This window comes from Pristiophorus japonicus, chromosome 3, assembly GCF_044704955.1.
Source record: "Pristiophorus japonicus isolate sPriJap1 chromosome 3, sPriJap1.hap1, whole genome shotgun sequence".
In the NCBI taxonomy this organism is placed as follows: Eukaryota; Metazoa; Chordata; class Chondrichthyes; family Pristiophoridae; genus Pristiophorus; species Pristiophorus japonicus.
This window is the reverse complement of record NC_091979.1, coordinates 237,251,032-237,274,564: the sequence shown is the minus strand read 5'-3', so window position 1 is coordinate 237,274,564 and position 23,533 is coordinate 237,251,032. Positions and strand designations below refer to the sequence as shown.

The window sequence follows — 23,533 nt, the reverse complement described above, 5'->3', positions numbered from 1 at the left end:
TGGATGCAGAGAGGATGTTTCCACTGATGGGGGAGACTAGAACTAGAGGGCATAATCTTAGAATAAGGGGCCGTCCATTTAAAACGGAGATGAGGAGAAATTTCTTCTCTGAGGGTTGTAAATCTGTGGAATTCACTGCCTGAGAGAGCTGTGGAAGCCGCGACATTGAATAAATTGAAGACAGAAATAGACAGTTTCTTAAACGATAAGGGGATAAGGGGTTATGGGGAGCGGGCAGGGAAGTGGAGCGGAGCCCATGATTGGATCAGCTATGATTGGATCAGCCATGATCTTAGTGAATGGCGGAGCAGGCTCGAGAGGCCATAAGGCCTACTACTCTTGCTCCTATTTCTTATGTTCTTATAAATCCCATGTCCTGCCACAGTGCGTGCAAACTCCGGCACACACTGCCATGTTCAGAGCTGTGGCTGGATATTTTCTTTCTTGATACGTTTGTTCCCAAACGACATTCAGGTTTTCAACTTGGAGTTTAACTGCACACCGAGAATGGCTGTTACACATCATCCTATCCAGCCTGCTCTCCCAGGTGTGAAATCTGCAATATCTCCACGGTACGCAATAAAAATAGACCTCGAAGAGTCCAGATCTTTTCACATAAACCAAAAGAAAAATCAAAAAGTAAAATTCCGGAAATTGCACATAGATGATTGTAAAGGACACTATGCCAAATAAAACCAGACACCACAGCATACATGGCGCAAAATCTGGCCTGAAGATTTTATGGATTGAAATCACGGCATGCGAAATTAGTAACAAATGTGTTGATGTGCAATTTCTTTGCCCACTATTTAAAATAAAAAGGTACGAACCCATTTGTCTTAAACACCTTCTGTTAAATAGTGAACAGAGGAACTTCAATAAAACATGCAATGAAGCAATTACTTTATCGTAAAATAATCCCAAGGTGGTGAAAATAACTGTGCAACAAGCAATGATCGGAGAAGTTTCAGGTGACAACCATGGACAGTGACTCCACTTCAAAGGCACTTCATTGGCTGTAAAGCACTTTTGGATGGCTTGAGGTTGTGAATGGCGCTTTAGTAATGCAAGTCTTTCTTTCTTAAGGGGGGGTGGATGGGGGAGAGGAGGGGGTGGAGAGGCAGTGAGGTGGAGCAGTTTAAGGAGAAAGTTCCAGAATGCACGACCTAGACAGTAGGAGGGTCTGCGCCTAATGGAAGGATACAAGAACATAAGAAATAGGAACAGGAGTAGGCCATTCGGCCCTTTGAGCCTGCTCCGCCATTCAGTAAGATCATGGCTGAGCTTGGTGGGGTTTGTAAAGGGGGCCAGTCGAAAGAGCAGGAGTTACATCAAGAAGCATAGGGCTCAAGGAGGTTGCAGTGCAGGGAGAGGGGTGGGACTTGTAGATGTGGACCTAAATTAAATATAAGACCGTCACTGATAAATCCAATAGGGAATTCAAGAGAATTTTCTTTGCCCAGAGAGTGGTGAGAATGTGGAACTCGCTGCCACAGGGAGTGGTTGAGGCGAATAGTATCGATGCATTTAAGGGGAAGCCAGATAAACAAGAGGGAGAAAGGAATAGTTTAGGGTGAGATGAAAGAGAATGGGAGGAAGCTCGTGTGGAGCATAAACACCGGCATGGGCTTGTTGGGCCGAATAAGCCTGTTTCTGTACTGTAAACGCAATTTAATGTAATTTCACAAGAGCATGTTAATCTGTTACTAATATCACACAGTTCAAAGCAAACCTGTTCATTTCCACCCCCCCCCCCTCTCTGTTCACTCGAGACCATGCAAATACAGTACTGCAACATCTCCTCTACATCAGACCTATCCAAATCAAAATGGTTGACCAATACTTTTAAAAAAAAATGTTTCTGCTGTTTTGATCCCCTTTCTTCTCCCTGTGCCTTTGACAAGTTCGATATACACGACAACAGCAGCGACAAAGACCATTTATGCTGCGGAAGAATTAAGATTGCGTCTTCAGGCAACTGATTAATCCCGGGTGTAGGGTCATTTACTTCCAACTGGAAACATGTGACGACTGAAACTTGGGATTTAAATTGCGACAAACACTTGCTTATTCGTCCAGTTTCTGCCACAGACAAAACCTTCGCTGGCAGACAAATTCCACCCCCTCCACCCACCCACACCCTCCTCTGAGCATCAAGGTAAGTGACCATTCACCCAACAATCACGTCTCAGCCCAACTATCCACACATGTCCCGGTGTGCATTCCGGCAGGGGGTGCGGCTCCCTGGGTGACTCGGGGCCCCTCCCTAGACAACAACAATAACTTATATTTATATAGCGCCTTTAACGCAGTAAAACGTCCCAAGGCGCTTCACAGGAGTGTTATAAGACAAAACAAATAAATTTGACACCGAGCCACACAAGAAATTACAGCAGGGCTTGGTCAAAGAGGTAGGTTTTAAGTGGCGTCTTAAAGAAGGAAAGAGAGGTAGAGAGGCGGAGAGGTTTAGGCAGGGAGTTCCAGAGCTTGGGGCCCAAGTAACAGAAGGCACGGCCACCAATGGTTAAGAACATATGAGATATGAGCAGGAGTTGGCCATTTGGCCCCGTGAGCCTGCTCCGCCATTTAATAAGATCATGGCTGATCTGATCTTGGTCTTAGCTCCACTTTGCTGCCCGTTCCCCATAAATCCTTTACTCCCTTATCGCTCAAAAATCTGTCGATCTCCTCCTTAAATATATTCAATGACCCAGCCTCTATAGCTCTCTGAGGCAGAGAATTCCACAGATTTACAACCCTCAGAAGAAATTTCTCTTCATCTCAGTTTTAAATGGGTGGCCCCTAGTTTTGGTTTCCCCTATGAGTGGAAATATCCTCTCTGCATCCACCTTGTTGAGCCCCCTCATTATAAGTTTCAATAAGATCACCTCTCATTCTTCTGAACTCCAATGTATATAGGCCCAACCTATCCTAATAAGTCAACCCCCTTATCTCCGGAATCAACCCTCCATTCCCTTCTTCCTCATATGCTTATCCCGCCTCTCCTTAAATGCATCAATACTATTTGCCTTAACTACTCCCTGTGGTAGCGAGTTCCATAATCTCACTACTCTCTGGGTAAAGAAGTTTCTTCTGAATTCCCTATTGGATATCTTGAATTCCCTATTTGATTTCACTGGATAATTATGAGGAGCATCATCCTTGCAGTAATCCAGGGACTTCAGTTACGTGGATAGGCTGAAGAAGCTGAGATTGTTCTCCTTAGAGCAGAGAAGGTTGAGGGGAGATTTAATAGAGGTGTTCAAAATCATGAGGGGTCTGGACAGAGTAGATAGAGAGAAACTGTTCCCATTGGCCGAAGGGTTGAGAACCAGAGGACACAGATTTAAATTGATTGGTAAAAGAACCAAAGGCGACATAAGGAAAAACTTTTTTACGCAGCGAGTGGTTAGGATCTGGAATGCACTGAAAGGGTGGCGGAGGCAGATTCAATCGTGACTTTCAAAAGGGAGTTGGATAAGTACCTGAAGGAAAAAAAATTGCAGGGCTATGGGGAAAGGGTGGGGGAGTGGGACTGGCTAAAGTGCTCCTGCAGAGAGCCGGCACGGGCTCGACGGGCCGAATGGCCTCCTTCTGTGGTATAACCATTCTATAAATGCAAGTCTCTTTCTTTCTTTCTTTCGATGGCCACTTTAATTTGTGCATTTTTTTTTAAAGATGCAAATTGCTGTTCAATGCATTGTCTTCCAGCACGCATGTACTTTATATATATTTTTTTAAAGCGAGTAGGAAACCTCCATGCACTAACCAGACAGGTCCTGTTAATCAGCAGCTTTGTTGCACTGCAGAACCACTTGACATAGACTCAGCTCTGCGAATAGAGAAGCTCGAGTTCAGGGGGTGGTAGTGCCACTGGGAGGACCAGTGTTTTAAAAATTAAATGAAGGTCTTCTCGGCCAGCGAAGCCTGCAGGTTTACTACTGGGAGGGTGGGTGTGTGTGTGCGGCTGGTTACAATGGTAGCTGTCCGGGACTGGCACACCACACGGATCCAATGCGAGAAGCAGCTTTACAGGAGGCATTAAACACCTGGTAAAAGGTGCGTTTCCACGACGCATTCACATTACTGCACCTAAATTCCTCAAAGTGCGTGAAGGAGGAATATTTTTAAAAAACAAAAAAGGGGGAAGCACGGTGTTTACTTAAAGGGAGTGGGGAGGAAACGCAAACGTTTCTCGAGAGCTGGCAAGTGCGATTTATTTAAAAATAACAAGCCACGTATTTCCGACAAGCTGCTCTTTTGTGAAGCATTGGACAACACGGCAAATTAAATGTACTCAGAACAACAGAAGCAATTCGTGAAAGAGAAAGGCTTGTGTTTATGTAGCACCTCATTACATCTCTCAGAAATGTCTCGCCCACAGTGAGGTGCTTTTAAGTTCAGAGATTGTTGCGTATTGAACAAGCAGCAGCCAATTTGCACACAAGCAAGAGCCCACAAGCACCTACAATGGCTGGTTCGTCGGTTTGTTTCAGGTGGTGCTGGTTGAAGGAGGAATGTTGGCCAGAACACCGGGAGAACTCCCCCTCCTCCCTCTGCCTGCCCTTCTTCACCTTGCAGCAAGAGATTGTGCACATCCACCTGAACAGGCGGACGGAAACTCAGTTTAGCAGCTGAGCTGAGGCGAGATGGGACCTTGAGTTGGTGCAACCATCCCTAAATACTGTGCGCCCTGCTCTTCTTCAAATCACGGAGTAGGGTCCGCACCTCGGACAGTGCAGCGCTCCCTCAACACTGCACCGGAATGTCAGCAAGTACTCCGAGGTTAAATGTCCGTGGGGATTGTCCGGATCATTCACAGCCACGGAGAATCTGGATTTCCTGCTGCTCTTCAGCCGGACTTGCGGAGATCGAGTGGGAGAGTCCCTGCAGAAATTCACGCCTTGAGGACTTAAGTATTGAAATGGTGTTTGAACTCATAACCGTCCTGATTTCAGAGGCAAGAATACAACACAGAGTGAGCCAAGCTGACAAAATTTAAGATAGTCGCTAATAAATCCAATAGGGAATTCAGGAGAAACTTTACCCGGAGAATGGCGAGAATAAGAACATAAGAAATGGGAGCAGGAGTCGGCCATTTTGTCCCTCAAATCTGCTGATTCAATGAGATCATGGCTGATCTGATCTTGGCCTCAACTCCACTTCTCTGCCCGCTCTCCATAACCCTGGACTCCCTTATCTTCCAAAAATCTGTCCATCTCCACCTTAAATATATTCAATGATCCAGCCTCCACAGCTCTCTGGGGCAGAGAATTCCAAAGATTCACGACCCTCAGAGAAGAAATTTCTCCTCATCTCCATTTTAAATGGGTGACCCCTTATTCTGAAACTATGCCCCCTAGTTCTAGATTCCCCCACGAGGGGAAACATCCTCTTTGCAGCTACCATTTAAGGCCAATGACCCGTTTTCTGTGCAGTGAATTGTATGTAATTCTGGTTATTAACTGATCTGCTGTCTCAGCGAGATGGAATATTTATTGCAATGCAAACAACAATCTATGAGGAGCTGCCGACTGTAGGATTTGTACCCATGTTTTGGGGGAATTACTTTTAGTAACCTTGTCCTTCACCAGTATCCTGCCCCGTGATTTAAATCACTTGATCAATGCAACAAAAGGGACAAACCGCAGAAGTCATTCAAGACCACAGCATCAAAACGCAGGCCAGAAACTGGCAAATGCAAGCTGAAGCAGATAAAGCTCTCTGCCAGTACCGCCCAGCTCACCTCTATTGCGTCTTTGAATTCGTCGTCTGCCTCCGGCTCCTCGGGCTCCTCATGGTTGCCTGGGGTCACTTCCTAAAGAGAGAGAGAGAGAGAGAGAGAGAGAGAGAGAGAGAGAGAGAGAGAGAGAGAGAGAGAGAGAGAGAGAGATTTAAAAATGGTATTAGGTCACATGAATCACTGGAAGAAAAAAAAAACATAGCAGGGCAGAGGGAAAACATGGTCCTCATGACAAATACAAGGCAAGGTGTTAAGAGGTGCAATGGTCGAGATTGGTGAAGCAAGGGAAGTGGCCAAGTGACCTCGTCTAACCCCGGAGTCGGAGGGTTGTGGGTTCAAGTCCCACTCCAGGGACTTGAGCATAGAAATCTAGGCCGACACTCCCAGTGCAGTGCTGAGGGAGTGCCGCACTGTCAGAGGTGCCGTTTTTTGGATGAGACGTTAAACCGAGGCCCTGTCTGCCCTCTCAGCTGGACGTAAAAAATCCCACGGCACTATTTTGAAGACGACCAGGGGAGTTCTCCCCGGTGTCCTGGGGCCAATATTTATCCCTCAATCAACATCACAAAACCAGATTATCTGGTCATTATCACATTGCTGTTTGTGGGAGCTTGCTGTGCGCAAGTTGACTGTCACATTTCTCACATTACTACACTCCAAAAAGTACTTCATTGGCTGTAAAGTGCTTTGAGACATTCAGTGAAAGGCACTATATAAATGGAAGTCTTTTTTTTTATTCATGTGTTGCGATACTATTGTACAAATCGCAAATCCCTTCTTCTGAATATAGAATCGACACACAGAAACAGGCCATTCGGCCCAACTAGTCCAGGCCGGTGTTTATGCTCCATACAAGCCTCCTCCCACCCTAATCATACCCCCCTATCACCAGATCCTTCTATTCCTTTCTCCCTCACGTGTTTATCTAGCTTCCCCTTAAATGCATCTATGCTGTGTGTCTCAAGTATGTCTGTGGCAGTGAGTTCCACATTCTCACCACTCTTAGGGACTATCTTATATTTATGGCCCCTAATTTTGATCTGCCCCACAAGTGGAAACAGCGTCCCCACACCTACCCCATCAAACCCTTTTTTGATTTTAAAGATCCCCATTACAGCACCCCTTAGCCTGCTCTTTTAGTTAGTAATACTGTAGTAATATGCGAAAAATTCAACAACCTCACAACATATCCACGCCATGACTTTCTCTGCTATTTTAACAGGAGGCGCTAACGCAAGCAGATGAGTTAACACCTTCTTTAAAATGCTGGATAATTAAGTGGACAACAATATTGCACAAGCCATTTTCAGTCTTCACTGGCAACCAATGTTTTACAAGCAGCAGCTGAGCCAGCAGTTTATTCAATCCCACAGAAAGCACTGCTAGGCTTTATTATTGCGGGATCTTTGAAATGGTCACAGCTAGAGAGAGAAATAAAAGGTGCCATTTTTCACTTTGTTTTTAAGAAAACATTCAGCACTTTGTAATTCGCAGAAGAGCATTAATGAATGTCGTCTGCACATCATTACTTTGAATATAACGTACAATCTTTGTTTACACCATTTTGACTTTATTTTTAACGAAATAGTTGTTACGATCTGGAATGTACCGCCTGAAAGGGCGGTGGAAGCAGATTCGGTAGTAACTTTCAAAAGGGAATTGGATAGATAGTTGAAAGGGAAGATTTTGCAGGGCCATGCGGAAAGAGCAAGGCGAGGAGTGGGACCAATCGGATCGCTCGTTCAAGGAGCCAGCAAAGGCACAATGGGTCGAATGGCCTCCTTCTGGGCTGTAAGATTCTATTTTATGAAAGTCAATATACTCAAAGACTTGCATTCCTACGGACGGAGAGAGGAGGAGCCAGAGCTTGCGAGAGGGCGGCAGAGAGCGAGCCAGAGGGGGGGGGGGGGGCGCGAGAGCAAGCCAGGGGGGAGGGGCATGCGAGAGCAAGCCAGAGGGGTGGGGGGGGGGGGGCACGAGAGCAAGCCAGAGGGGTGGGGGGGGGGGGGCGAGCCAGAGAGATAGACAGAGAGCCCAAGCGCGCCAGAGAGAGCGCCAGAGCGAGTGTGAGCGAGCCAGAATGAGAGAATGCCAGACAGAGAGCTGCAAGTTTTAAGCCTGTAAATCCTCAGTTTATGTTTTCTCTAATGAGAACAGGCTTGTGTAGGTCTGGCACCAATTTGCTGTTTTGCGCCTCTTGCTTTGGGATTCCAGCTGTGTCCAACACACAACGTGCCAGAATCCATATCTCACACATGATGGGCAAGATCTGTATACTCAAGTAACACACAACTTGCCCAGACTTCTATCTTCAATTAACACACAATATGCTGCAACTCTTATTCTCATCTCGTACACTATGTGCCCATTCTCTCATTTAAATGCGAAATGGACCACAGCACTATTGGAAGAGGAGCAGGGGGAGTTTTCTCCCTGGTGTCATTACCCAATCATCATCATATGCAGTCCCTCAAAATTGAGGAAGACTTGCTTTCACTCTAAAAGTGAGTTCTCAGGTGACTGAGCGGAATTACACTCTGCCACAAGTAGGACAGACAGTGGTTGAGGGAAAGTGTGGGTGGGGAGTCTGATTTGCCGCACGCTGCTTCCGCTGTCTGCGCTTGCTTTCTGCATGCTCTCGGCGACGAGACTCGAGGTGCTCAGTGCCCTCCCGGATACTCTTCCTCCACTTAGGGCGGTCTTTGGCCAGAGACTCCCAGGTGTCGGTGGGGATGTTGCATTTTATCAAATGCTTTGAGGGCGTCCTTGAAACATTTCCTCTGCCCCCCTGGGGATCGCTTGCCATGTAAGAATTCCGAGTAGAGCGCTTGCTTTGGGAGTCTTGTGTCAGGCATGTGAACAATGTGGCCCGCCCAGCGGAGCTGGTCGAGTATGGTCAGTGTTTCAATGCTGGGAATGTTGGCCTGGTCGAGGACGCCAACGTTGATGCGTCTGTCCTCCCAGGGGATTTGTAGGATCTTGCAGAGACATCGTTGGTGGTATTTCTCCAGTGATTTGAGGTGTCTACTGTACATGGTCCATGTCTCTGAGCCATACAGGAGGGCGAGTATCACTACAGCCCTGTGGACCATAAGCTTGGTGCCAGATTTGAGGGCCTGATCTTCGAACCTCAATTAACATCACAAATAGAACATTTGGTCATCATCACAGCGCTGTTTGTGGGAGCTTGCTGTGCACAAATTGGCTGCCACTTTTCCCTACATTACAACAGTGACCACACTCCAAAAGTACTTCATTGGCGAAGCAGAGCTAACGCCTCACAGCTCACTCGTCAGTGACACCACTCGTCAGTATTTACATCAAAATATTCAAAGACACGCATAAAAACCAAAAAGGACCAAAACAAAATTACGTTAATTCTTTATGGCTTTAAAATGCATTGCGAATGACTGACGATTTTTCCAGTCTCTGGTTCAATCCCTGGTCCGCGCTAGCGTCGCTGGTCTCAGTCACAGCAAAGGTGAGGCATTAAAACAACAACAACTAGTAGTAGTTACATAGCATCTTTAACGTAGTAAAACATCCCAAGGCGCTTCACAGGAGTGTTATAAGACAAAACAAATAAATCTGACATTGGGCCACATAAGAAGAAATTAGTGCAGGTGACCACAAGCTTGGTCAAACAGGTCAGTTTTACGGAGTGTCTTAAAAGGAGGAAAGAGAGGTAGAGAGGCGGAGAGGTTTAGGGAGGGAGTTCCAGAGTTTGGGGCCCAGGCAACAGAAGGCACAGCCACCAATGGTTGAACAATTAAAATCAGGGATGCTCAGGAGGGCAGAATTAGAGGAACACAGACATCTCGAGGGGTTGTGGGGCTGGAAGAGATTACAGAGATAGAGAGGGGCGAGGGCCATGGAGGGATTTGTAAACAAGGATGAGAATTTTGAAATCGTGGTGTTGCTTAACCGGGAGCCAATGTAGGTCAGCGAGCACAGAGGGTGGTGGGTGAGCGGGACTTGGTGTGAGTTAGGACACGGGCAGCTGAGTTTTGGATGACCTCAAGCTTACGTAGGGTAGAATGTGGGAGGTCAGCCAGGAGTGCGTTGCAATAGTCAAGTCTAGAGGTAGCAAAGGCATGGATGACCGTTTCAGCAGTGGATGAGCTGAGGCAGGGGCAGAGGCAGGCGATGTTACGGAGGTGAAATAGGCGGTTTTAGTGACGACTGGCTCAGTGTCTGTTGGCTAGGAATAGCCAGGTTCTCATTCCTGATTGGTAATGTATCAGAGACTCCTGCTGGCTTTTGGATGACCTCAAGGCCAATCTACATATAGATTGGGCTAACCAAACTGGTAGCAATACGTGGAGCAGGATTTCCTGGAGTGTATAAGGGATGGTTTTCTAGACCAATATGTTGAGGAACCAACTAGAGAGCTGGCCATCCTAGACAGAGTGCTGAGTAACGAGAGAGGATTAATTAGCAATCTTGTTGTGCGAGGCCCCTTGGGGAAGAGTGACCATAATATGGTAGAATTCATCATTAAGATGGCGAGTGACACAGTTAATTCAGAGACTAGAGTCCTGAACTTAAAGAACGGTAACTTTGATGGTATGAGATGTGAATTGACTAGGATAGACTGGCGAATGATACTTCAAGGGTTGACAGTGGATCGGCAATGGCAGACATTTAAAGATCACATGGATGAACTTAAACAATTGTACATCTGTGTCTGGCGTAAAAATAAAACGGGGAAGGAGGATAACAAGGGAAATTAGGGATAGTGTTAAATCCAAGGAAGCTCCATATAAATTGGCCAGAAAAAGCAGCCAACCTAAGGACTGGGAGAAATTTAGAATTCAGCAGAGGAGGACAAATGGTTTAATTACAAGGGGGAAAAGAGAGTATGAGAATAAGCTTGCTGGGAACATAAAAACTGACTGCAAAAGCTTCGAGAGATATGTGAAGAGAAAAAGATTAGTGAACACAAATGTAGGTCCCTTGCAGTCAGAATCAAGTGAATTTATAATGGGGAACAAAGAAATGGCAGACCAATTGAACAAATACTTTGGTTCTGTCTTCACTAAGGAAGACACAAATAACCTTCTGGAAATACTAGGGGACCGAGGGTCCAGTGAGGAGGAGGAGGAACTGAAGGAAATCCTTACTAGTCATGAAATTGTGTTAGGGAAATTGATGGGACTGAAGGCCGATAAATCCCCAGGGCCTGATAGTCTGCATCCCAGAGTACTTAAGGAACTGGCCCTTGAAATAGTGGATGCATTGGTGGTCATTTTTCAACATTCTATAGACTCTGGATCAGTTTCTATGGATTGGAGGGTAGCTAATGTAACCCCACTTTTTAAAAAAGGAGGGCGAGAGAAAACAGGGAATTATAGACCGGTTAGCCTGACAGTGGTAGTGGGGAAAATGTTGGAATCAATTATTAAAGATGTAATAGCAGCGCATTTGGAAAGCAGTGACAGGATCGGTCCAAGTCAGCATGGATTTATGAAAGGAAATTATGCTCGACAAATCTTATAGAATTTTTTGAGGATGTAACTAGTAGAGTGGACAAGGGAGAACCAGTGGATGTGGTGTATTTGGACTTTCAAAAGGCTTTTGACAAGGTCCCACACAAGAGATTGGTGTGCAAAATTAAAGCACATGGTATTGGGGGTAATGTATTGACGTCGATAGAGAACTGGTTGGCAGACAGGAAGCAGAGAGTAGGAATCAACGGGTCCTTTTCAGAATGGCAGGCAGTGACTAGTGGGGTACCGCAAGGTTCAGTGCTGGGACCCCAGCTATTTACAATATACATTAATGATTTAGACGAAGGAATTGAATGTAATATCTCCAAGTTTGCAGATGACACTAAGCTGGGTGGCAATGAGAGCTGTGAGGAGGATGTTAAGAGGTGACAGGGTGATGTGGACAAGTTAAGTGAGTGGGCAAATGCATGGCAGGTGGAGTATAATGTAGATAAATGTGAGGTTATCCACTTTGGTGGCAAAAACAAGGAAGCAGAATATTATCTGAATGGTGACAGATTCGGAAAAGGGGAGGTGCAATGAGACCTCGGTGTCAAGGTACATCAGTCATTGAAAGTTGGCATGCAGGTACAGCAGGCGGTGAAGGCAGCAAATGGCATGTTGGCCTTCATAGCGAGGGGATTTGAATATAGGAGCAGGGAGGTCTTACTGCAGTTGTACAGGGCCTTGGTGAGGCCACACCTTGAAAATTGTGCACTCTTTTGGTCTCCTAATCTGAGGAAGGATGTTCTTGCTATTGAGGGAGTGCAGCGAAGGTTCACCAGACTGATTACCGGAATGGCAGGACTGACATATGAAGAAAGACTGGATCGACTCGGCTTATATTCACAGGATCTAGAAGAATGAGAGGGGATCTCATAAACATATAATATTCTGACGAGATTGGACAGGTTAGATGCAGGAAGAATGTTCCTGATGTTGGGGAAGTCCAGAACCAGGGGTCACAGTCTAAGGGTAAGGGGTAAGCCATCTAGGACTGAGATGAGGAGAAACTTCTTCACTCAGAATTGTGAACCTGTGGAATTCTCTACCACAGAAAGTTGTTGAGGCCAGTTCTTTAGATATATTCAAAAGGGAGTTGGATGTGGCCCTTACGGCTAAAGGGATCAAGGGGTATGGAGAGAAAGCAGGAATGGGGTACTAAAGTTGCATGATCAGCCATGATCATACTGAATGGTGGTGCAGGCTCGAAAGGCCGAATGGCCTACTCCTGCACCTATTTTCTATGTTTCTATGCATTCACACCAGAACAGTTGAGTAATGATAAGTAACTTCATTTTGCACTCGTACTGTAATAGCGTAAATGCAGTTAAAAAGAAAGACTTGCATTTATACAGCGCCTTTCATGACCAAAGTGCTTTACAGCCAATGAAGTACTTTTTAAAGTGTATGTCACTTGTAATGCAGGAAACACGGCAGCCAATTTGTGAACAGCAAGCTCCCACAAAGGGGGAGTGTTTGCTAGTACTGTTGGGGAGGAGTTAAACTAATATGGCAGGGGGATGGGAACCAATGCAGGGAGACAGAGGGAAACAAAAAGCAAAAGACAGAAAGGAGATGAGGAAAAGTGGAGGGCAGAGAAACCCAAGGCAAAGAACAAAAAGGGCCACTGTACAGCAAAATTCTAAAAGGACAAAGGGTGTTAAAAAAACAAGCCTGAAGGCTTTGTGTCTTAATGCAAGGAGTATCCGTAATAAGGTGGATGAATTAACTGCAAATAGATGTTAACAAATATGATGTGATTGGGATTACGGAGACGTGGCTCCAGGATGATCAGGGCTGGGAACTCAACATCCAGGGGTATTCAACATTCAGGAAGGATAGAATAAAAGGAAAAGGAGGTGGGGTAGCATTGCTGGTTAAAGAGGAGATTAATGCAATAGTTAGGAAGGACATTAGCTTGGCTGATGTGGAATCTATATGGGTAGAGCTGCAGAACACCAAAGGGCAAAAAACGTTAGTGGGAGTTGTGTACAGACCTCCAAACAGTAGTAGTGATGTTGGGGAGGGCATCAAACAAGAAATTAGGGGTGCATGCAATAAAGGTGCAGCAGTTATAATGGGTGACTTTAATATGCACATAGATTGGGCTAGCCAAACTGGAAGCAATACGGTGGAGGAGGATTTCCTAGAGTGCATAAGGGATGGTTTTCGAGACCAATATGTCGAGGAACCAACTAGGGGGGAAGGCCATCTTAGACTGGGTGTTCTGTAATGAGAGAGGATTAATTAGCAATCTCGTGCGAGACCCCTTGGGAAAGAGTGACCATAATATGATGGAATTCTGCATTAGGATGGAGAATGAAACAGTTAATTCAGAGACCATGGTCTAGAACTTAAAGAAGGGTAACTTTGAAGGTTTGAGGCGTGAATTGGCTAGGATAGATTGGCGAATGATACTTAAGGGGTTGACTGTGTATGGGCAATGGCAGACATTTAGAGACCGCATGGATGAACTACAACAATTGTACATTCCTGTCTGGTGTAAAAATAAAAAAGGGAAGGTGGCTCAACCGTGGTTATCAAGGGAAATCAGGGATAGTATTAAAGCCAAGGAAGTGGCATACAAATTGGCCAGAAATAGCAGCGAACCCAGGGACTGGGAGAAATTTAGAACTCAGCAGAGGAGGACAAATGGTTTGATTAGGGCAGGGAAAATGGAGTACGAGAAGAAGCTTGCAGGGAACATTAAGATGGATTGCAAAAGTTTCTATAGATATGTAAAGAGTAAAAGGTTAGTAAAGGCAAACGTCCCCTGCAGCCAGAATCAGGGGAAGTCATAACGGGGAACAAAGAAATGGCAGACCAATTGAACAACTACTTTGGTTCGGTATTCACTAAGGAGGACACAAACAACCTTCCGGATATAAAAGGGGTCAGAGGGTCTAGTAAGGAGGAGGAACTGAGGGAAATCTTTATTAGTCGGGAAATTGTGTTGGGGAAATTGTTGGGATTGAAGGCCGATAAATCCCCAGGGCCTGATGGACTGCATCCCAGAGTACTTAAGGAGGTGGCCTTGGAAATAGCGGATGCATTGACAGTCATTTTCCAACATTCCATTGACTCTGGATCAGTTCCTATCGAGTGGAGGGTAGCCAACGTAACCCCACTTTTTAAAAAAGGAGGGAGAGAGAAAACAGGGAATTATAGACCAGTCAGCCTGACCTCAGTAGTGGGTAAAATGATGGAATCAATTATTAAGGATGTCATAGCAGCGCATTTGGAAAGAGGTGACATGATAGGTCCAAGTCAGCATGGATTTGTGAAAGGGAAATCATGCTTGACAAATCTTCTGGAATTTTTTGAGGATGTTTCCAGTAGAGTGGACAAGGGTGAACCAGTTGATGTGGTATATTTGGACTTTCAGAAGGTTTTCGACAAGGTCCCACACAAGAGATTAATGTGCAAAGTTAAAGCACATGAGATTGGGGGTAGTGTGCTGACGTGGATTGAGAACTGGTTGTCAGACAGGAGGCAAAGAGTAGGAGTAAATGGGTACTTTTCAGAATGGCAGGCAGTGACTAGTGGGGTACCGCAAGGTTCTGTGCTGGGGCCCCAGCTGTTTACACTGTACATTAATGATTTAGACGAGGGGATTAAATGTAGTATCTCCAAATTTGTGGATGACACTAAGTTGGGTGGCAGTGTGAGCTGCAAGGAGGATGCTATGAGGCTGCAGAGTGACTTGGATAGGTTAGATGAGTGGGCAAATGCATGGCAGATGAAGTATAATGTGGATAAATGTGAGGTTATCCACTTTGGTGGTAAAAACAGAGAGACAGACTATTATCTGAATGGTGACAGATTAGGAAAAGGGGAGGTGCAACGAGACCTGGGTGTCATGGTACATCAGTCATTGAAGGTTGGCATGCAGGTATAGCAGGCGGTTAAGAAAGCAAATGGCATGTTGGCCTTCATAGCGAGGGGATTTGAGTACAGGGGCAGGGAGGTGTTGCTACAGTTGTACAGGGCCTTGGTGAGGCCACACCTGGAGTATTGTGTACAGTTTTGGTCTCCTAACTTGAGGAAGGACATTCTTGCTATTGAGGGAGTGCAGCGAAGGTTCACCAGACTGATTCCCGGGATGGTGGGACTGACCTATCAAGAAAGACTGGATCAACTGGGCTTGTATTCACTGGAGTTCAGAAGAATGAGAGGGGACCTCATCGAAACATTTAAAATTCAGACGGGTTTAGACAGGTTAGATGCAGGAAGAATGTTCCCAATGTTGGAGAAGTCCAGAACCAGGGGTCACAGTCTAAGGATAAGGGGTAAGCCATTTAGGACCGAGATGAGGAGAAACTTCTTCACCCAGAGAGTGGTGAACCTGTGGAATTCTCTACCACAGAAAGTTGTTGAGGTCAATTCACTAAATATATTCAAAAGGGAGTTAGATGAAGTCCTTACTACTCGGGAGATCAAGGGGTATGGCGAGAAAGCCGGAAGGGGGTACTGAAGTTGCATGTTCAGCCATGAACTCATTGAATGGCGGTGCAGGCTAGAAGGGCCGAATGGCCTACTCCTGCACCTATTTTCTATGTTTCTAAACAGCAACGTGATAATGACCAGATAATCTGTATTAGTGATGTTGATTGAGGGACAAATAATGACCAGGACACTGGCGATAACTCCTCTGCTGTTCTTTGGAATAGTGCCATGGGATCTTTTACGTCCACCTGAGAGAGCAGACGGGGCCTCGGTTTAACGTCTCACCTGAAAGACGCTACCTCCGACAGTGCAGCACTCCCTCAGCACTGCACTGGAATGTCAGCCTAGATTTTTGTGCTCAAATCTCTAGAGTTGGATTTGAACTCACAACCCTCCAGAGTGTGGGCGGGAGTGCTACCTACTGGGCCATGGCTGACACGACCCGACCTGACACTGGTATGAGGAGGAGTGAAATTCCCCTGGGGGAGTTAGTCTCACCCAGCTGTGGGGTCAGTTCAGGGACCGATACCCAACTTACACTCCACAAGCTTGGAGTTGGTGCATAACTGAAACCACTGGCCGACGCTAAACTTGTAGCATGCCATCTGGAGGCAAGCAGGCTTGTCGGTGTGCTGAGGCCTATTGAGGTGCCCAAACTGCTGCCTCAGCCCACAACATCTAACTTTGTTGCTCTGTGTCACAGTGTCAAACAGATACTGTAAAATTAAAAACTCGCACCAGCCAACTGGGGAATGATAATTGCAGGTGTTGCCGGTCAGGTCTAAAGGGCACTCCCTGCCAGACGGAGGCGGCTGGGGCGGAGGTCAATGGCCACGATAATTGTGATGGATGAAAAGAGCAATGGATTCCCACACAAAGATGTACATTAGGTTGTATGAATCTGTTAGTTGCCAGAACATGTGAAATGGGGATCCTTTGCACTCTGTGAATGACAGCAACAGACTCTGGCCCATGAGGAACTCGATCCAGACAGTCCCAGTTGGATATTCAGCACTTTCAACCCAACAATCTGGGCTGAATACAAACTCATGCTGGGCAGGAAACTTTAATCCAAACATGTATTCCTCTTTATATACAAAAGTAGTAAATTTGTTAAGGATATTTAAATGCCTCACATTAAATCCTCAAAACAACAGATACTTTAAGGGACTGAATAATTTCCAGCAAGTTTCATAAACACGCGGGAGAGAGAGAGGGTGCTGGAGGGAGGGAGAGAGCGCGAGCGCGCGCTGAAGGGAGGGAGGGAGGGAGAGAGGAAGGGAGAGAGCGCGAGCGCGCGCTGAAGGGAGGGAGGGAGGGAGGAAGGGAGAGAGCACGAGCGCGCGCTGAAGGGAGGAAGGGAGGAAGGGAGGGAGGAAGGGAGAGAGCGCGAGCGCGCGCTGAAGGGAGGAAGGGAGAGAGCGCTGCAGGGAGAGAGAGCGCGGGCGCGCTGCAGGGAGAGAGAGCGCGCGCGCGCGCTGCAGGGAGAGAGAGCGCGCGCGCGCGCTGCAGGGAGAGAGAGCGCGCGCGCGCGCTGCAGGGAGAGAGAGCGCGCGCGCGCGCTGCAGGGAGAGAGAGCGCGCGCGCGCGCTGCAGGGAGAGAGAGCGCGCGCGCGCTGCAGGGAGAGAGAGCGCGCGCGCGCTGCAGGGAGAGAGAGCGCGCGCGCGCTGCAGGGAGAGAGAGCGCGCGCGCTGCAGGGAGAGAGAGCGCGCGCGCGCTGCAGGGAGAGAGAGCGCGCGCGCGCTGCAGGGAGAGAGAGCGCGCGCGCTGCAGGGAGAGAGAGCGCGCGCGCGCTGCAGGGAGAGAGAGCGCGCGCGCGCTGCAGGGAGAGAGAGCGCGCGCGCGCTGCAGGGAGAGAGAGCGCGCGCGCGCTGCAGGGAGAGAGAGCGTGCGCGCGCGCGCTGCAGGGAGAGAGAGCGTGCGCGCGCTGCAGGGAGAGAGAGCGCGAGCAAGCGGAAGGAAGAGAGATCGCGAGCAAGCGGAAGGAAGAGAGATCGCGAGCAAGCGGAAGGAAGAGAGATCGCGAGCAAGCGGAAGGAAGAGCGATAGCGAGCAAGCGGAAGCCCTCATCCATGCCTTTGTTACCTCTCGGCATGACTATTCCAACACATGCCTGGCTGGCCTCCAACATTCGATCCTATGTAAACTAGAGGTGATCCAAAACTCGGCTGCCTCCGTGTCCTAACTCGCACCAAGTCCCGCTCACCCATCGCCACCTATGCTCGCTGACCTACATTGGCTCCCGGTTAAGCAACACCTTGATTTCGAAATTCTCATCCTTATTTTCAAATTACTCCATGGCCTCGCCCCTCCCTATCATCTGTAATCTCCTCCAGTCCCACAACCCCACTCCCCCCACCCCACCTTCCCAACCCCGAGATGTTTGCAGTCCCCTAATTCCACCCTCTTGAACATCCCTGATTATAATCGCTCAACCATTGGTGGCCGTGCCTTATGTTGCCTAGGCCCCAAGTTCTGGAACTCCCTCCCTAAACCTCTCCGCCTCTCTTTCCTCTTTCAAACATACCTTTGACCAAGCTTTTGGCCACCTACTCTAATTTTTACTTTTGCGGCTCGATGTCAAATGTTTATCTCATAACACTCCTGTGAAGCACCGAGACGTTTCACGATGTTAAATGCGCTATATAAATACAAGTTGTTGTTGTTGTCGTTTTTCAGATAATAGGTGGACTTAAAAGATCCCACAGCACTACTTCGAAGAATAGCAGGGGTTCTCCTCCGTGTCCTGGGGCCAATATTTATCCCTCAATCAACGTCACTAAATCAGAGTATCTGGCCATCATCACATTGCTGTTTGTGCTTTGTAGATTGTGAAAGGCACCATATAAGTTGCAAGTTCTATATTTCTTGCTTGCTTCCAAGAGTGTTTATTTGGGGAGGTTGTTTTTGCACAAGCCTGTACAATCTAGCCGCCTTCTTAAGAACATAAGAATTTGGAGCAGGAGTAGGCCTTACGGCCCCTCGAGCTTGCTTCACCATTCAATGAGATCATGACTGATCATCGACCTCAACTTCACTTTCCCGCCCGATCGCCATATCCCTTTCTTACCTCAGGAGTGCCTGCTGTTGGAGTCACGTCCTGGTTTAAACCTCCTTCCGACTCTGGCACTGCAACCACCTCTGCTTCAATCTCTGCTTCCGATTTAAAATTCTGCATTAATGCTCCCTTGCAATCGGTAATAACTGCAGAAACACAAAAACACACAGGAGGAAAGAAAATTAAACGATCATTGGAAAACTCTGCACTTTTTTTCCCCCAGTCCAGCTGAGGCTCAGTGGGTAGCATTCCTTGTCTCCGAGTCAAAAGGCTGAGAGTTCAAGTCCCCCTCCAAGGACTTGAGCACAAAAATCTAGGCAGTCGCTCCGAGGGAGCTCCGCTGCACTGTCGGAGGGGCTGTATTTAGAATGAGACGTTAAACCGAGGCCCCCATCTGTCCTCTCAGGTGGACCAAAAAGATCCCTTGGCACTATTCGAAGAGCAGGGGAATTATCCCCGGTGTCCTGGGGCCAATATTTATCCCTCAATCATCACTAAAACAGATTATCTGGTCATTTATCTTGTTGCTGTTTGTGGGAGCTTGATGTTCACAAATTAGGCTGCCGCATTTCCTACATTACAACAATGACTACACTCCAAAAGTACTTGATTGGCTGTAAAGCACTTTGGGATGTCCCGAGGTCGTGACAGGTGCTATATAAATGAAAATCAATCTTTAACTCAAAAGTTGCTCAAACCAACAAGCTGAACTGAAAGATGGGACTGCTTTGATGGATCAGTGGGTAAATGAGTCAGTCTGGGGCCAAGCTACACAGGCCAAAAAGAGTCCCAGGTTTGGACTGGGATAGATGGTCCTAGACAGGGCCGCAACAGAGGTGTTGCAACTGGTCTCAATGCCGTGGGCGAGAGAAGGGGAGAAAAAAACTGAAGTAATTTATGTCTGAAGGTGACTTGCATTAGTGCAATAAAAACAGAATCTACCGGTAACACTCCGCCTTTGTTGCTCTCTCTCCACAGATGCTGCCTGACCCGCTGAGTGTTATCAGCATCTTAGAAAATGGGTGCAGGAGTAGGTCATTCTGCTTTTCCTTCAGATTTCCAGCATCCGCAGTGTTTTGCTTTTTCTATTATTACAATAGCCAACACAGCTGAGAAAGGAGAAAGATTTGCATTTATATAGTGCCTTTCACGACCGGCGGATGTCTCAAAGCGTTTTACAGCCAATGAAGTACTTTTTGGAGTGCAGTTGTTGTTTCAATATGGGAAACGCGGCAGCCAATATGCGCACAGCAAGCTCCCACAAACAGCAATGTGATAATGACCAGATAATCTGTTTTAGTTATGTTGATTGAAAGATTGGGGCCAAGCTACACAGCCAAAAAGGGTCCCAGGTTTGGACTGGGATAGATGGTCCTCGATCGGGCAGCAACAGAGATGTTGGCCAGGACACCGGGGATAACTCCCCTGCTCTTCTTCGAAATAGCGCCATGGGATCTTTTACATCCACCCGAGAAGGTTTAACGTTTCATCTGAAAGACAGCACCTTCGACAGCGCAGCACTCCCTCAGCACATCACTGGAGTGTCAGCCTGGACTTTTGTGCTCAAGTCCCCGGAGTGGGATTTGAACTCACAACCTTCTGACTCAGAGGCGAGTGCACTACCCACTGAGCCACAACTAAAGTGTTTGTAAGGATTTCGGCACGGCTGGGAGTGAGATAGGGACAGAGGAGAAAGTACATGGTCCAAGTCACAGATAGGATAGAGTGCCTTATGATTGAAAATGACCTTAGAGGAGGAAAAAAATCCTACAACGCTGCCCATTCACATACACGGTGCATATGCACAGGAAACAATAAGTGTTTAGAATGTTTCTTTAAATCACTCCAAGTGAATTTTATTTAATTCACTTGAGTGGATGTGTCCAGTGAAGCCACCCACATCTCAAGTTATGGTAGTCACCCAGACACTTCCCGTGCTCTTTAGAGAAGCCTTTCAGGGAACGAGGTATAAAACAAGTTGTGCCAATTTAAGAAGACGTATGCAGAGATGAGAAAACAAAATATTCAGATGCTAATGTCTGCTGACCAAAGTTACAAAAAAGCCAATTGCCTCTCCAGAAATATTTCTGCTAATTGTGAGTAGAGAATGAGCTGGACACTGTAGCCCAGCAGAAAGCTACACGAGAATGGAAAAACGCAGCGTCTGCATCCGACAAGCCATTTTCGCACACAAATCCTTTCGGAATAAAGCTCACAGGCAGATGCAAAGTACATTTTCTAATTAGATGGAAACATTTATAGAGGAAGGAGGTTGCAGCCCACTACTATGTTTAAAAAAAGAATAATTTGAATATATAATCCTGGAAAGCAGGGAGATGGGCAGCATCAGCAATTGGAGCACCTACTGCAGCATCAGAACCTCAGTAAGTCACGTTCACAGGATTCTTTTCCTCAATCTGGATCTAGAGATGCACCAAAAAGCAATCTGGAATCTTAACAAATTTACGGCACAGAAGGAGGCCATTCGGTCCATCGTGTCTGCGCTGGCCGACCAAGAGCTATCCAGCCTAATCCCACTTTCCAGCTCTTGGTCCATAGTCCTGTAGGTTAAGGCACTTCAGGTGCACTTCCAAGTACTTTTTAAATGTGGTGAGGGTTTCTGCCTCTACCGCCCTTTCAGGCAGTGAGTTCCAGACCCCCACCACCCTCTGGGTGAAGAAATTCCCCTCAAATCCCCTCTAAACCTCCTACCAATTACTTTCAATCTATGCCCTCTGGTTATTGACCCCCTCTGCTGAGGGAAATAGGTCCTTCTTATCCACTCTATCTAGGCCCCTCAATTTTATACAACTCAATAAGGTCTCCCCTCATCCTCCTCTGTTCCAAAGAAAACAAACCCAACCTATCCAATCTTTCCTCATAGCTAAAATTTTCCAGTCCAGGCAACATCTCGTAAATCTCCTCTGTAGCCTCTCCAGTGCAATCACATCTTTCCTGCAATGTGGAGAGAGAAACAGAGTTAACGTTTCAGGTCGATAAATGAACTACATAAATACTTGAAGTTCTGACGAAAGGTTATCGACCCGAAATGTTAACTCACAGATGCTGTCTGACCTGCTGAGTGTTTCCAGTATTTTCTGTTTTTTTATTTCAGAATTCCAGCAGCCACAGTTATTTTGCTTTGGCACAAAAATATTATGTTCATTTAATTTACAGAAGAGCTTCTATAATCAGCGTCACAGTAGCAAAATAAGTTAAATTGAGCGTTTACTGCATGGCGATTCCGGTTATTTTAAAAAAATGTTTTGGAGATTACATTCCACAATTAGAATCACGCAACACGGAAGGAGGTCATTTGGCCCATCGTGCCTGTGCCGACTCTTTGAAAGAGAGATCCAATTAGTCCCATTCCCTTGCTCTTCCCCCAGAGCCCTGTAAATTCCCCCCCCCCCCCCCACCCACCCAACCTTAATTGCAATGGGGATGGAGTATAAAAGCAGGGAAGTCTTGCTACAGCTATATAAAGTATTGGTGAGGCCACACCTGGAATACTGCGTACAGTTTTGGTTTCCATATTTACGAAAGGATATACTTGCTTTGGAGGCAGTTCAGAGAAGATTCACGAGGTTGATTTTGGAGATGAGGGGGTTGACTTTTAAGGAAAGGTTGAGTAGGTTGGGCCTCTACTCATTGGAATTCAGAAGAATGAGAGGTGATCTTATCGAAACGTATAAGATTATGAGGGGGCTTGACAAGGTGGATGCAGAGAGGATTTTTCCATTGATAGGAGAGACTAGAATTAGGGGGCATAATCTTAGAATAAGGGGCTGCCCATTTAAAACTGAGATGAGGAGACATTTCTTCTCTCACAGGGTTGTAAATCTGTGGAATTCGCTGCCTCAGAGAGCTGTGGAAGCTGGGATATTGAATGAATTTAAGACAGAAATAGACAGTTTTTTTAAATGATAAGGGGATAAGGGGTTATGGTGAGTGGGCAGGGAAGTGGAGCTGAGCCCATGATCGTATTGAATGGCGGAGCAGGCTCGAGGGGCTCCTGTTCCTATTTCTTATGTTCTTATGTAACCTTAAGTAGTTATCCAATTCTCTGCTGAAAGTTATTATTGAATCTGCTTCCACCCTCCTTTCAGGCAGTGCTTTCCGGATCACAGTTCACCGCTTAAAAAAAAATGTTTTCCTCATGTCGCCTCTGGTTCTTTTGCCAATTACTTTGAATCCATCTGCTTTTCAGTGGCCTCTGCCATGCCAGCACCCAACACAGCACAGCCTGCCTTAACCCACCGTTATGGAGGAGACCTCACTAGTGAGCAATGGAAATGAGTAGGCAATCGAGTCTCCAAATATCAGGTTTACACGTAGCGCGCAGCAACTGCTTAGGCGTGGGAACGAAGACAAGTGTAGTACAAAACGGCAACAGAAATGTATTCAAAAAGATGAAATACAAACAAGAGAAGTCAGCAAATATTCTAGTGGATCATCAGGAGAGGACGATTAACAGGAGGTTAACCCTGCAGGATTCTTGTGTATTCCAGGTTGATTCTGGAGCAACCAAACACACTATTCTACAGCCACAAGTTACTTGTTGCAGAGTTACAGGCTAGAAGGTCTTTACAATTATGAAGAGTTTTGATATCATCATCATCATCATAGGCAGTCCCTCAAAACAAGGATGACTTGATTCCACGCCAAAAAAGGATGAGTTCACAGGTGTTTCAATGAAGGACCTAATATCCCAGGTCCCGAACTACATTCTGAAGAGTGGAAGATGCCTGTGCGTGGATTTTTTTAAACGAGTGGTGGCCGTTGCACATCAG

The 23,533-nt window shown here is 46.6% G+C and overlaps 1 protein-coding gene across 1 annotated transcript in view; it reads right to left on the bottom strand.

Annotated features, from left to right (window-relative positions):
• Window positions 1–23,533, bottom strand: part of LOC139260187 (protrudin-like) — a 187,511-nt gene that overhangs the window by 116,570 nt on the left and 47,408 nt on the right. Inside the window, exons 5-6 of the mRNA XM_070876452.1 lie at window positions 18,753–18,886; window positions 5,747–5,818 (exon numbers count right to left, since the gene is read on the bottom strand). Of these exons, the coding sequence (XP_070732553.1) occupies window positions 5,747–5,818; window positions 18,753–18,886 (206 nt within the window). The remainder of the gene's footprint in view (window positions 1–5,746; window positions 5,819–18,752; window positions 18,887–23,533) is intronic.